The 15833-nt window shown below is 52.0% G+C and overlaps 1 protein-coding gene across 1 annotated transcript in view; it reads left to right on the top strand.

Moving 5' to 3' along the window:
* Nucleotides 1–5024, top strand: part of LOC144934089 (PH and SEC7 domain-containing protein 1-like) — a 33001-nt gene extending 27977 nt beyond the window's left edge. The window contains exons 12-13 of the mRNA XM_078859475.1: nt 3123–3266; nt 3992–5024. Coding sequence (XP_078715601.1) covers nt 3123–3266; nt 3992–4594 — 747 coding nt within the window. The 3' untranslated portion in view covers nt 4595–5024. The remainder of the gene's footprint in view (nt 1–3122; nt 3267–3991) is intronic.
* The last annotated feature ends 10809 nt before the right edge of the window (nt 5025–15833 follow it).

Raw genomic sequence — 15833 nt, 5'->3', positions numbered from 1 at the left:
CTACACCCCTACCGCCATAACCCCTACATCCCGAACACGACAACCCCACCACTCCAAACACACCTCGCCCATGAACCAGAGCAGATATTGGTACCACCTGAGGTAGCAACACTTTAGCTGTACTGTTTCATTGATACGGCTAATAACGACGACGTATTTGATAACCCGACTAATAGTCGCAAAAAGAAATTGGAATTGCCGAGGTCACTCCACCTCGGGTGGTACTGACAAAGTGAAATGTCCGGCCCGGTCTCGTGGGCCAAATCCCAGCTCCACGGGGTTCACAGGCGGCAGGTGGGTGGGGCTAAACGGGGCCGAGGAAGTATGGCCGAACATCCCCCCCCCCCCCCCCCACCATGACCGATACGGCATGAGGCCCTCGTGCAGCAGTGGATCGACCGTGGGCTGTACGTATGTCAGCCCAACGGTTGCCATGGTGACCTACATCAAACCCATCACAATCTCTCACCCTGCGCTCTCTCTGCACTGTACAAATTAACACCCGGGGGGGGGGGGGGGGGGGGGGGGCGGTGTGGTCCTGGCGGTGATGTTAATTGCACCCCGGCGAGCAATTAGTGGCTGTGGAGCTCAGAGTTCGCTGGTTACACACGGAGCTGTTTGGCTTTGAGTGAGAGGAAACCGGAGGGACTCGCGACACAAACAAGGGGATGGCCTTCTCTAAAGGTCTGCCTCGAGATGAGTCCGCGAACCCACTTGCTGTACTGCCATCTCCTGGCCCACACGTCATAGCCGGGCGGTGGTGGAGGCCGCGAGGGTTGGTGGATCGCGCACCAGTGTGGCGGCATCATGTATTCACGGACTACTGCATGGGATAGAGTGTTGCCCCCTCGCACGCGTGGGTTTTCTCCAGGTGCTCCTGTTTCTTCCCACGTGTAGAAACACTCCTCACTAATTGGCTGACAGAATACTGACGTCAGGGTATATATTTGCCCAAATTCTAAAACGGCCCCCGCAGGTCACTCAGTTGGGATGATGCGGAGCGGCCACCACCACCGCCCTCTCCTGCCTAGGGGCAGCCTGAAGCCCCTGTGCACGTCAGGTGACGAGTCGCCTCGTGCTGCACAGGGACAGCTGCCACTCGGGGTGCGCCCTTTCAAACGCGTCGAGATGCGATGAGGTGCAGCGCTGTGAGACGCCCCCGGTGTAATTGGCGGGGGGTGGAATAGCTCGATGGAACTTACAACCACTCCATCATTCTCGTCACCAGTCCGTGCTCGCCGGCTTCATCCGGTTTCTATGGGCGACGGCGTCACACTGCACGGGGGGGGGGGGGGGGGGCAAGTGACTTTGTGCGCGGACGAGTGATGGGGATGGTGAGTGTGAGTGTTCGAGCGCGAGACGTGGAGCGATGTAGGACTTTAGCCTGACCCTGCCCTCGTAGGGAAATCAATCACCCGCCAGACCGTAATATTTAATGGGCTTAGAAGAGAAGATTTTCCCTTTGAGATCATGCCAAGCCAACAATGGTTGTATCATTAACTTGCACAGGCCGGACGATATTCGCGCTAAATGTCAGCTTTGTTTTTCAAATATCTATTAGAGCTGAAATCCGCTGAAGAAGCGATGCTTGCGCAAAATAAACTCACGCAGACGATCCGTCGCCTCCTTCACATGGCCGCCCTTCCACAGAGTAAAACTATTTTGGTTACACAACCCGTCAGCCGCACGGCCTTCTGGGAGTGCTTCATGTCAGCAGCATCGATGCAAGACAAGCAGCACTCTGGACCGGTGTTGACACCCAGAGTCTTCTCATCAGCAGAGTCGAGCTTGCTGGAATCAATGCTGGTGATCTTGCCGGGTGCTGCAGGTGGCTTGCACAGGAGGCGGAGGGAGGGGGGGGAGTTATTTTATATTTGACTCCGAAGCGTGTGGCCACTCGCTGTGGTTTAACGATGTCCTCCTGGGAGAGAGGCTGGGGTGGCGGTGGGGGTGGTAGGGGGCTGTGGATGGAGACGGCTGTATGGGGTGGGGGGAGTGTGAGTGTGGGGGGGACAGTAAGGATAATGGGGTGAGTATGTGATGGTGCTGATGATGATGGAGGTGAAAGTGATGACATGCTGATGCTGTTGGTGATTACGACAATAAAGCACCAAAACATGACGATGATAATTAGCATGATCATAACATATTGATAATTGTTATAATGCTGCTGATACTAATGCTGCTGATACTAATGCTGCTGATACTAATGCTGCTGATACTAATGCTGCTGATACTAATGCTGCTGCTTCTACTGGTGTTGATCGTGCTGGTGCAGCTGTTGCAGCTACTGCTGCTGCTGCTGCCTGTTGTTGCTCAAACCAACTATGCTAATCCTACTGCTGCTGCTCAGATCACTACTCCTGATGGCGCTGCTTCTGACACGGCTGCTGATATAGCTGTTGGTGCTGCTTCTGATGATGATGATGCTTCGTAATGCTGGTGTCAACACTTTTGCTACTACTGCTGCTGATACTGATGCTGATACTGATGCTGCTGATACTGTTGAAGCTACTGCTGCATTAGACAGCTGTTAATACTGCGAATGCTCCTGCTGCTGACATTGCTTCTGATGACGGTGAACGTGTTGCTGAAACTTTGTCATCTCCTTCCATGTCGGCTCTCATCCTCTTCGTTCCCAATCTTCTCTCTCTCTCTGTCCCTCCGTCTCCCTGTGCCCAATCCCCATGTTCGAGCCTTCTCCCTCCTTGCACCCCTCCACTGGAATCAACGTCCCCTGTACATGAAGCAGTCCCCCTCCTTAACCTCCTTCCATTCCTCTTTAAAAGTATCGCCTCTTTTCTATTACCCATTCTCTTCCTCTTCGCCCCTCCACTCCTTCCCGTCCCACCCCTATAGCCCTTTCCTGATCCCCTAAGTACCCCTGTATCACTGTCAATCATTCCTCAATCCTTGTAGCACGCCCCTGTCACCCTTTTGTAAGCCATGTCAATCGCTTTGAGTAAAGGCGCCCAAAATATACAATTAGATTCGATACTGCTGATGCTTGAGCTGGTGTTGTTGCCGCTGTTGATGCGCGTACGACTGGTGCCGATACTTCTGCTGGCTGCTGATTCTGCTGGCGCTGATTCTGCTGGCACTGATTCTGCTGGCGCTCGAAGGAGGAGCAGATGCGGTGCCACGCGGACCGGCTGGCGGCGCTCTGCACGGAGCTGGCCCAGCACCAGGAGGCGCGGCCGGATCGGCGCTCGCGCTCCAAGGAGCAGCACGAGCACCGGCTGCGCGAGACCTACCTGCTGCTCGAGGTGCACCCCTGCACGTGTGTGCCAAAGATGCCCCACGTAGCCTTCTCTCAAGGGGGGTGGGTGACCGGCACCACACGGACGTTAAGCAACCGCACCAGCGACTGTCCTCACTCAACTGAGGTTGAGCTGCGCTGTGTGAGGGCTCCCCCTGGAGGCAGAATCCGTATCACGGACGCGGGACGGCACCTTTCAACACCAGGTGGGGGGGGGGGGGGTCTCGGGGGCCAAAGCAGGAACGCTCTCGTCACGGCCCCAGTGAGTTGAATTGAATCTGCGAGCCCCGAATGATGGATGTTCCTCGGGGTGGGCAGGTTAGAAGCCAGCTACTCTAGCGGGCGTGTCGCCGCGGACAGACGCAGACAGCGCCGCACCAACACCGCCGTGCCAGCTCCCCCGGGACCGGTGCACCGTGCGGAATCTCGCCAGGGCTTGCAGACCGAGCCATGTCATAATCATCATCATCGTCACCATCGTTGTCTTCATCGTCACGTGTCCAATACTGGGTAAGCATATTGACGGTGGTGGTAGGACACGAGCAGGAGAATCGGGGTCTGCATTTTCGCATGCGAGCACTCCATCAGGAGCTGGTCACCGCCCCGCCCGCCGGTGCACCGCTCGAGCACTCGAGCGCCAGGCCACTGTGTGCGGTGCATGCGCGGCCCACGTGTGACTGATACACGATCCCAAATCCCCCACCCCCCTCCGCTCCCCGTGCGTCTGAGCAGAAGACGCGCTACGAGACGTACCTACGCCTGCTGAGACACAAGATAGCGGCCGGCACCGATGACCTGGCCGTGGTGGAGGCTGCCCTGGGCATTGGGCAGGAGAGCGAGCAGGGCGCGGCTCTGGAGCGGAGAGGAGGCTCTCGGCACCGAGCGGAGCAACCTCAGCAGCGTCACCCGAAGCAGCGGCAGCAGCAGCATGAGGAGGAAGGGCAAGGCCTGGAGGAAGGGCAAGGCCTGGAGGAAGGGCACGGGCGGGAGCAAGGGATTGCGCAGGGGCAAGGGGAAGGGCAAGGGGAGGGGCGGGAGTTGTGCCAGAGTCCTGGCACCCTGCCCCAGACCTGCTCTGGCCTTTCAGTGAGTGAGCAGCAGCAGCAGCAGCAAGATTATCAACAACTGCAGCAGCAGGGGGTGCAACAGGGGGAGCAGCAGGCGGAGCAGCAGGGGGAGCAGCAAGGGGAGCAGCAGGGAGAGCAGCTGGGGGAGCAACAGGGGGAGCAGCAGGGAGAGACTGCGTCGGGCGCGGCGGGGGGGAAGGGCGCCCCCCGGAATGTGTCTGAGCGGCGCAGCTACAGACAGGCCATCAACGGGAAACTGCGGCGGTAAGCGGCCTCAGTGGAGGGGGGGGGGGAAGAGGTAGTTCACTCAGAGTCCGTGGAGAGAGGGGAGATCATCGCTTCGCTCTCTCCCCCACCGACCCCTCGCTCACCACAACCGACCCCTCGCTCACCACAACCGACCCCTCGCTCACCACAACCGACCCCTCGCTCACCACAACCGACCCCTCGCTCACCACAACCGACCCCTCGCTCACCACAACCGACCCCTCGCTCACCACAACCGACCCCTCGCTCACCACAACCGACCCCTCGCTCACCACAACCGGCCCCTCGCTCACCACAACCGACCCCTAGCTCACCACAACCGACCCCTCGCTCACCACCGCCCAGCTGTCTCTGTCAGGGTCTTCTCAGCCACGCGCTGTGTGTGCGAGGCAGTGCTGGGTGTCGTGCCCAGTGAAGATGGGGCGACGAAATGGGGGGAGGGGGGCATCACTTAACTTTGGGGGAGGGGGGGCACACGGGCTAATAATAATAATCCACACCCCGAGTGGGATGAGAAGAGGATTACGCCAAAGCGAAATTGAGCGGGCAGAGCGCACGGGGAGTCGCCACTCGACGTGAGCACGCGGCTCCATGGCGGGAGCCCTGCAGCATCTCAGCGCCGGAGACTCCTCGCGCCGTGAGGAGAGACGGACATTGTGAACCCAGAGGCAGCAGCAGCTAGCGGTGGTTCTAGGACTCTACGAGTGGGACTCCGGACCTTGGGGTTGCGTGGTGACGACCGTGCTGCTGCTGCTGCTGCGGTATCTTGCAAGAAAGAAGCGTTGGCGAGGAGTGGGTTGGCGTCCAACAGCGGTGTTGGAAATGACCTCTGGAACTGACACTTGAGTGGCCCCCCAGCTGCTTTCGAATTTGGGAGGACACGCGGCTTTCGGGGGGCACTGTTGTTGGTTAGGAAAGGGGGGCGGTGAGAACGGAGCCCCCTAGAATACCCAAAATAGAATCTCCACTGAGTGTGCACTTGCGATAATGGTGATGTGTGGTTCGTGGTGAAGTGCGGCCTGGAGTATAGACCCAGTGGAGCAAGGAGCCTCAGTTTCCAGCACCCATCCGTGTGATGGGGAGGGGCGTGCTCCCTTCTGCTGCCTGCCGTCTAATGCACGAGCAGTGCGGGCGGACTGAGAAGACTGCAGCTTTAGATCTGGGGTGGGAAGAGTGGTCTGATCTCCGCATTGTTCAGCGATCCATTCATTGTGTTCCTGTGATATAGTCCACGTGATTCATTGTTGTCTTGTGATCCACACCGTATTTTCCACAGATGCATTCCGTTTTTGTAAATGATCCACTCCGTGTTTACTTCATGTCCCTTCCTTGATTTCCGCTTATCAGCTCCGTATTTTTCAGTGATCCACTTCGTGTTTTCCACTGATCCACTCCGTAGTTGCACCTCCGATTAGCGCGGTTGGCTCCGTACGGTGCGAAAGAAGTTCAACATACATACGTAGTTTTGAGTGATCCACTCCGTATTTTCCTCTGATCCACTCCGTGATTTTTTTTTCCACTGTTCCATGCCATGTTTTTTTCTATTTAGCCACTCCGCGTTTTAAGTGTTCCATTCAAATCTCCGCACAGATTCAATCCAGAGACGTGCACTGCGAGCCAGCAGACCACGTGTCATACTGTCTCTTCCGTCTCGACTGCCATCTCCTGGCTTCGCGCGGGCATCGCAGCGCCACGCGACAGCTGGCAAGCTGCTGGTGGCCACCAGAGCCAAGACCTCCTCACCAGGCTGCGACCTTGCTTAGCTTCTGAAATTTGACGAGATGAGCATCATTCAGGGAGATTCGGTTGCAGCAGGATGCATGTCCACAAGACACAGGCGTCTGGCTAACCTGCCACCAGGAATGTGCTGCTGCTTCTGCTGCTGTGTTGAGAGTGGCGCACAAACAACGACACGAAACTCAACACATTCGTCAACACTATGGACTTAAAATGACACACACCACGCAACGTTTCGGGCAATGGCCCTTATTCATAGCACACGAACAAGAGTCATTGCCCGAGACGCGTCTGTCCCTGTGCAGGCAGGTTTATTGAGCAACGTGTTGAGGGTGTTTTAGTTTCACAGGCTGCGTCCCGAGGGGCGTCACGTTGCCTCCTTATTGGCCATTCACGTTCGCTTTGTCGTACTCGTTGTCGATTTGAAGAGGGATTCATTTCTCACGGAATATTTTCCAGTGGTCCCACAAGCTCGCATTCCCCCGGACCCCTCCCCACCCCCGCCGCCACCCCCACTTCGTTTCCGGAGTTTAGCCCCGGAGAGCTCCGTCTGAAATGAATCCCCTTGGATGCTGTTCACGCCACCATTGTGCGCGCTGCTCAGTGAAGCGAGACGGAGCGCGCCGGAGCTCTTCCCCTCCTTTCATCTGCCCTGGGACTAATTCCACGTGGCCGAGCGCCCACGTGACTCGCGACTACTGTGACCTTTGAGGGGTCACCGTTATCTACCCGGTGGAGGAGGAGCAGGGGGGGGGGGCAGGGATTCGTTTCCCCGTTGCACCCCACGGCTCCGTCTTTCTCACCGAGTGCTTCACGGGTAGCTGGTAGACTGGAGGAGCAGGCCACTTGACCAGTAGCCACGCCCATAGCGAAATGTGTACTGGATGTGGTGTGCCGTGCGCGGCTGAAATTAAACCCTGACTTGGTGCCCGACCCCCTCGCCCAGTGCCAGCAGCGAGAGTCGTGTGCCCCTGTAATCAGCCCCCCCCCCGTCTCTTGTCACGAACTCTTGTGACCCTGACGGCAGGGGTCTTCTCCCTGCTCACAATCGGGGTGGGTGCCTTAGGGTGGCTCTGTGAGCATTGGGGGTGTGCTGCGATGCAGGGGAGTGGATGGATGAGGGTGGCTGCACGGCCAATACCAGTGACGATTACCTGAACCGGTCATGGGCCTCCCCTAGGTCGATTCAGCCTCAAATGAGTACCTGGTGTGGTGTGTAAACATCAACACTGTGGAGACAAAGTCGGCCGGGCGTGGTGCTGGCCACCCACCGCCTCCTGCGCCGTTCCGGCCTTAATCGGTGCTCGAGAGTGGCACTTGCACTCAGTCAGTGAAAGGCTATACTGGGGATCTTTGTCTTTGATACATGAGTGCTGATGCGCTTGTGTTGTCCACGGCATGGTTGTGTTTGCTGTGCACCAACCCGAACGGGTGCTGCTCGCTAACAGAACTTTCCCCAACCGTCTAAAAGGCTGAACAGAGGGATCTATATACTACACAGTATTTGTCGGTACCAACCCGTTGGATATTTCAGATTTGGGTGTTGGGGCTCGATATGAATGGGGTCCAAATACCACGAGAGTCGGACGGGGGGGGGGTACCAATGCGTAGCTGATCTGCCGGCCTTAAAATCACAGTCGACTCTACAGTAGTTCTCTTTAAAAGATCGCCAGTTGATCTCGTGAGTGTGGGGCGAGCGGGGCATTTGGTCTGGACCCCCTGTCACAGCCTCCATCTCCGTGTAGTATTTTAGTTTACACGAAACACGCCCTTGCAGGAACGTGACCTCGTATCTCGTAGCTGCCCCGCCACCAGAGCGCGCTCGCCTCGTCACTGCTGTGAGTTCCAGACTTGGCCAGCGGGGAGCCGAGGGGGGTAGCCCATCATACGTGGCCAGGTGCGCGCTGGCGCTACGAGATCAGAGCTGGGATCGCGTTGCTGCTTCGGGCTTGTGTCTTATATTTAAACAACCTCCACATTTCGTCCCAATCCATCCACGTTTGTGAGACAATTTTATTCGATTATCATCACAAGTGATGATTTTTTTCCTATAGATATTTGTAAGCGAGTGGATTAATTTATCTCTCATTGTAAATGCTCTACGTGTTCAAACAGTATAGTTGATGTAAACATCGCTGTTCGTGAAGAGAGTGAGATGATCATTATACTGGAGAGAGCCTATTGGAGATCAGAGAGAATATTCTAACGTACACAGTACGACAAAGAGACAGGCGACCGGGCGTGAAGCTGGCCAAACACCCCTCGTGTGCAGTGCCGGCCCTTACACAGTATGTGCTCGCTCACAGCACTTGCCCCAGCAGCATGTGCAGGCTATACGGGGGATCTTTGTCTTTGATATCTAATCCACACACACATGACACACACATATCAAGAAAAAATAAAGTCCCACACACAGGCCCTTGGTGAATCTACTGGTGGACGAAGACCTCCCCATGCCGTGTGGCCGATGAGGCTTGTTGATGAGGATTGTTTGACTACTTTACCAGAACCTGTTGAGATCTAAACATTGGTGCGGGCTTGGAGCGCTAACCAGTCACTCAGCCATGTGGCCACCTCAACACACACACAGACCGATAGACTCGTTTAGAGACCAATGAACTTACAGAGACCTATGACTGACTGCATAAAAACTAAAAATATATGCCAATTGTTGCTGTTCAGCATCGTGATTACGGGGGTCGCATTTACGACGTTATATAAACCCAAAGTTTTATTCTGTATGAATGTTTCCCAAAACTATAGGTCACCAAACTGTAATTATGGGCGCTCGGGAACGCCAGAGGAGACTGGGATGAGGCAGGGCAAGGGTGGTGATATTGGTGGTGGTGGTGGTGGATCGTGAAGGATCGTGAGATTAGCAATGGTCTGGGTTTGTATTTGGCAGCCGCGTGAACACGTGCGCGCCAGCCAATTGGATGTCAACAATCTTCGACAGGGGACATCATCAGCGCCAAGATTGCCTCTGGCAGATTACTACAGGAAGCTCTTGGATCGTAGCTACGCGCCTGTAGGCTGTGTTTCCAGTGCTGCCACGCACGAGTTTGAAGCTTCCGCATTGATTTCCCCAAAAAAGTTACTTTCAGGCTCGTCGTTTTGGCACTGCAGTGACGTCACCGCGCAATCGCTCTAAAAAAAGTTGGAATACGTCGGTGCCGTGAGAGCTATGACGGAGATCCGTTACTTGCCTTGCCACGTAGCTGCCCCATATCCTCCACGTGGCAGAACCGCCGTTGCCACTTGGCGGGCATCATCAGTAGTGATTTGATGGAACACCTCATCGTTACCACGTGGCACCATCGTCGCCACGTACCAGCACCATCATCAATGTCATGCGGCAACAAGACGTGTCGCAGCTTTTCCACGTGGCAGAACGTCTCAGCCACTTTGTACCGTTATGGTTTCCACGTGGCGGCACCATCACGACCACGTGGGCAGCACCATCGTTGCTATGTGGTTTATCCATCAGTCATCACTGTGGTTTGTGCAGTGCGTATGTATATATTGTACGTTGGTATAAGTTATTTGCAATTTTGCTTGTGATTAGAAGTTGTTTTCCCCAGTTATTTGTAATTGCAAATGAGGTTTGTATTTTGATGAGAACGGAAACGTATTTAAAAGTCTATTTAAAAAAGAAAGACCACACACGCATACACGCGTATACTACTGTACATAATTTAAAGTGGTTACCACTTGTGTTATACACTGTGACGTGGAATGAAGCGAAGCACTTGAAACGCAAGTGAACACTTGTGCACACATCGCACACTCGAGAGAGAGGGCACTTTGGTGGCAATGGCACGCACTCGCATGAAAGAGTTCCACGTACGTCCACTACAAATCAGGGACGGTAACTGACGGTCGTCAATGCCCCGCGTACATGAACTCATCTCACGCGGCACGTGGCTTCATTTCACACGACTCGTGACATCACCGCATACGGCCAGTGGCCAGATGAGGCATACCACAGATACTTAAAGGACCGCAAACGATATTTAACCATCACTGCACATATGTGATGTGCACTAAGCGGGTGGTAGAGGGGATAATTTTGGCCTGACAAAACTTTCCTATATACCACGCGGTGTCGTCACCTGTTGTCGTTGAAGTCGTGTCGAACACAGTCGATGCATACCTCCGCCCAGTGTGATCACAGTTTCATATTGCCTCGTCCGTGTGTACCCCTCCAGAGAAACACATTTGCGGCCATTTTATCTTTCCACTGGTGGATGAGGCCGCCCCACGCCGTGTGTGTCCTGGAGGGTTGTTTAACCATACTTCACCACGCTAGTGCAGGTTTGTTTAACTGGGCAAGGCATAGACTTGGGGACATAGAAGTACAGAACAACAATTTATTTTGCTGCACTGCCTCCTGTACTGTCCACCATGCAGCCCTGCATCAAGCTGTGTATGCATGCTGATCACCCACCACAAGCACTATCCGGGCTAAAACCTGCTGGGCTTCCACACATAAACGCAGCTCTTGTCGGTTTAACACGTAGGATGCTTTCGCGACCAATATCCATAATAGAGGTTTTTTGGGTTAGATCGCGTAAATATATAAATGCGTCGTCAAAACCCGCCACCACCTGATACAGCCGACTAGTAAGAGTTGTCACGTAAACAGAACGTGCATCATGTACGTTGACTCGGTAATCCCCCCTCCACATTGCGCAAGAGCGCAGCTGCGTGGTCACCACATCTACGCCTCTATATGAGGAACGCAACAGGTGGACTTCTCCACAAATATGGCTGTCGCCTGATGAAGCTAGTTGCACTTACTGGCGAAACGTCGTACTCAGATTGTAAATGTTGTGGCTTGGCTCTCCAACACACAACCGGTGTGCTGTACTAGTGACGAATTGGCACGTTCTATTTACGTGACAACCCTTACTAGTTGGCTGTGTCGGGTCGTGGCGGGTTTTAACGACACATTCATATATTTACGCGATCTAACCCAAAACAAACTCTATTATGCAACTCTTGTAGCTACACAAAATCTAGGCGGTGTGTCCCAGGCTACTCCACACGACATTTGCAAAATTCGTTATTGAGACGCAAAGATCGCTTTGAAGGTTTGGCAAAGCGTGCCATTACAACGACCCATTGGCATCACCGTGGCATAATTCACATGGACTATATTATTCATTATACGGCAATCCAACGTGACATCAATAGAGGACTGTAATGATTCCCTTGACCGTAACTTTAAAGTATTATTTTTTATAAATACGTTTTTTTCACAAGAGCCTTGATATATTTGGAATACCTTAAAATGAATAACGAGGGTTTTTATTTTAACTTCACGTGGGAGATGAAACCGGAGAACCCAGAAAAAAACTGCCAAGTGGACGAGAGTGGGTTAACACCATCCTGGATTCGTCAACCTACTTGCTGTGTTGCCATCTCCTGTGCACCTCGCAGTTCAGCGTGGGTTTGGGAGTGTTCACAAGTCTGCATGATCCACCGACCCATGGGGAATAGTGTCACAGATCTCTGCGTGATCCACCAACCCACGGAAGGTGCAGGAGGATGTCTAAGCTGCTTTATACCGTTGGATGTTCGTCGCTGAAGAAACGCGAGTCTTTGGTGGAGATTTTAATAAAACATACACCGTGTAATTACTAACTATTGTTATGCATTTACTTATTGTACGTCCTTTAATTACTGGCAGCGCATAGAGTGAATGAGCCAGAAGAATAATTTAATTGGTACCACCTAAGGAAGCAACACTTTGGCAGCAAACTTCGTAGCCTCAGTTGACTGACATTCTATGAAACTCGGAACTGTTGGTGCAAATTCGTCGCATCACTGCTCGAGGTCCCATGCTGAAGGGGAAAGAGAAGCTGTGGAGATAGACACGGACGGAGATGGACACGGACTGAGATAGACACGGACAGAGACAGGGAGGCAAACGCACACACGGAGTTTCAAACAACACAGAAGTGTGTAAAGGCCACTCAGCCTCTGTGCATTAACAAAACAAGCTATTTGCAGTTCAATCTTGACTTAAAGCTTTCGTGACTGCAGGAATTCATATTCTTTGGGTCTTTCGGTAAAGTCACGTAGACAGGTTCAAAGAAAATAAAAAATAAACTACGACGTTTCGACGATTGCTTGTGTTGCGATCGAAACGTCGTAGTTTTTTGTTATTTTCTTTGAACCTATCTACGTGACTTTACCGAAAGACCCAAAGAATATGAGCAGTACCTGAAGAACTGCATTTTCGTCCTCTTGTCTTTGTCCACCATCACAATAAATGTGAGCAACTAACAGGAACTGCAGTTGGTGTTTTGCATAATGCAGAGGATTTTAACACGTTTCTGTGGTGCTGCTGCCGTTGTTGTTGTTGTTGTTTGAAACGTGTGGTTGTCCAGCCAGCACTGTTACACTCCTATGTCGGGTGTTCCTGGTCATTTACACATTTGAGCACGCACACAGAGGAGAAGCATACGCGGAATGAGACAGGCACAGATACAAAGATCCCCCATATAAATTTCGATTTAAAGCTTTCGTGACTGCAGGGATTCATCTTCTTGGTTTTTTCGGTAAAGTCACGTAGAAGGGAAGTAATAAAATAATAAAAATAAAACATAATAAAATAATAAGTTGTAGCCGAAACGTCGTGAGAATTATTTTATTATGTTTTATTTTTATTATTTTATTACTTCCCTTCTACGTGGCTTTACCGAAAAAACCAAGAAGATGAATCCCCCATATAGTCTTAATAGACTGTTAGGGCAAGTGCTGTTAGCGAGCACCTATGAAGGCCGACACGGCACACTAGGGGGTGGGTGGCCATCACCACGCCCGGCCACCTTTGTCTCCCTAGTGGCGATGCTTAGGGGCCGTCCATAAATGACGTCACGCGATTTTGGACGATTTTTTACCCCCCCCCCTTCGTCACACGGCGTCACAAAAAGTCAGACCCCCCCCCAAATATGACGTCACAAAGCTCTGCCCCCCCCCCCCATTGTCATTGTAGTGCGTATTTAATGTGGCGCTGCACTCTGATGTTGTAGGAGAAAACATTTATTAAAAAGTATATTTAATTAAGTAGAACGTGTTGTCTATATTTATTTAAAGTTGCGCATTTTGATGTGACGTCACATTTCTCAAACACCCCCCCCCCTCGTCACACATCGCCACAAATGTCTGACCGCCCCCCTAGGTGCGTGACGTCATTTATGGACGGCCCCCTACCGCTCCCCATACGTCTGTTTGCACGCACACAGAGTCGGTGTTTTTCGATGGGCATTCACGCAACACAACTGTGACTCAGTCGCGATCCTCACCTGTGAATGGGTCATGACGTCACGCAAGTGCGTCAGGTTCTGCACGCGCGCGGAACACCACGTGAGAGCGCCCCCACCTCATGGCCCGCCCACTGCGTTCCTCGACGCATTCCTGAGAAGTGCGTGACGCCAGTGGTGGGTTCTGGGACTCAGTACACAGGAGGATACAGGATTTAAAGTTCAGGTCTCAAGTATATGAAAAATAGATTTCTATATCCAGTAATTAATGAAAATGTCAACTTGTAACGCGCAACCGAGTACCCCCTTTCCTGACCAAACATGGTTCTGAGAAATAAATGTATGAATAATGAACATCAATATTTTAAACAATTGTCCATTTGATCCTTATGGCAGTACTCGTGTACCAAATAATACTAAATGGCCGAGGCAATTTAATATTTTTTTTCTGGGACACTATTTTTTCCAGGGGTGTACTTAACTCCGCGACTGGGGTACCAATCAATCCGAAATCAGTGCAACTCCGCGATGTCGAAACGCCGAACATCAGCATAACAAAATCCGTTATCGAAAATTTCCACTTTGAATAGTGCATCGTGTACAGCTCGTCGAGATGAGTCGATTGCGAGAGCCGGGTACTATAAGGTAATGTTTTTAAAGTATCCTAACTAGCTTCTAATTGCCAGCGAATTTAATACAAATCAATGGACGCTCAGCACGCTTTGCGCTCGCTGGTTGCTCTTGGAAACCACCTTGTTTACGATCAATGAGTTAGAAAGGTATTTTATATCGTTCTAGGTTACCATGTGCATTTACATTTTTATCGTAGCTATGTTATACAATATTGGCATATTTATACATAATTATTCACCAATTACTCTAATTTACTACTATAATGAGCCAATAATGTCTGTGTGTCCCGCGCGTGACGTCACTCCACGTTAGCCAGCCCCCCTCATTAATACTCATGAACAGGTGACGTCCTCCACATGGACCCCTCCTCATTAATATTAATTAGTGGGTGACGTCACTCTACATGGGGGAGCGAGGCACCTCCCCCTTTAAGTGGAATAAGTCTGTGTCACTTTACAAATTGCACACGAATTGATGCAATGAATATCACGTCGCCGTCTGCTTTTCGCTTGCAAGTTTCAGATTTACTGAAATACACCCGCCCTTGGACGGGCACAATGCTAGTACGATATAATTTCACACATTTATAAATCACCTCACGTACCTCCGTGGAACATTGTCACGTACCCCCAGGGGTCCACGTACCCCCGATTGAGACCCACTGCTCTCCATGGGTACACGAGTTAGTTGATCGGCAGATCCCGCGTTGTGGTGTGACGTCAGGGTACTCCCACCTCGAATAACTCATGGCCAGCGAGGAAGTATTGGGAAGTACGAAGTACCTACCCCTCAGTCAAGAGATGGACGGCTCACCAGCATTGGTTTTAGTAACTGACTGCTGATGAGACATTGGATGTCGAAACCGATCTAGAGCTTACTTGTACGAAGCCAATGCTGTGAGAAAAATGCACTCCCAGAAGGCCCATCGGATGTGTAAAATAGAACTTTATTTTTCGCGGCAACCTGTTTTGACATCCACACAACAATCCCGCGTATAGCGTACATTGGCTCTTGGGGCAATTGCACAGCCCACGGGGATGTTGTAGCAAACAACACGCTCGGCCACCTTTGTCTGCCTAGTGATGATGTTTCCACACCACACATGCCCAATTAGGGCCGAATCAACATCGATAGGTGAGACTCAGCACTGGTTCAAAATATTCGTCACTGACCTTGGTCGCGAGCCGGAATCGAACTCGGGACTCTGGGTTTGTAGCGCAGTGCGCTAACCACTACACCATTGCTCCGTACACAATTTTTACGTGACATTTTATTGAGGAACTCTGTGATCTCTTGACTAATTTTGTTGTTGTTCTGCTGCCTTGTCCAAGCTTACATTCAGAATTGAAAAATCGGACATAAACCTTTATTTATATTTAATTACTTGGTAACTTTTTCACATTTTGCACTCCTATCGTGTTTTGAATTGTTTGTTGTTGTAAAATTCTGACCCCGCGCCCCTACTGCGCATCTGTAAAAAACGAGCTTTATAGCTCATCGGATTCCTCGTGCAGTCGAACGAGTCACTGAGTACATGGACCACGTGCGCGCTCACTGCCACGTGCTGCCCCATCGCTCCTCCCTCTCCCGTCACTACCA

This window comes from Lampetra fluviatilis, chromosome 9 (assembly GCF_964198595.1).
Source record: "Lampetra fluviatilis chromosome 9, kcLamFluv1.1, whole genome shotgun sequence".
NCBI lineage: Eukaryota > Metazoa > Chordata > Hyperoartia > Petromyzontiformes > Petromyzontidae > Lampetra > Lampetra fluviatilis.
Note: the sequence above shows the minus strand (reverse complement) of the source record. Positions and strands in the feature narration are given on the sequence as shown.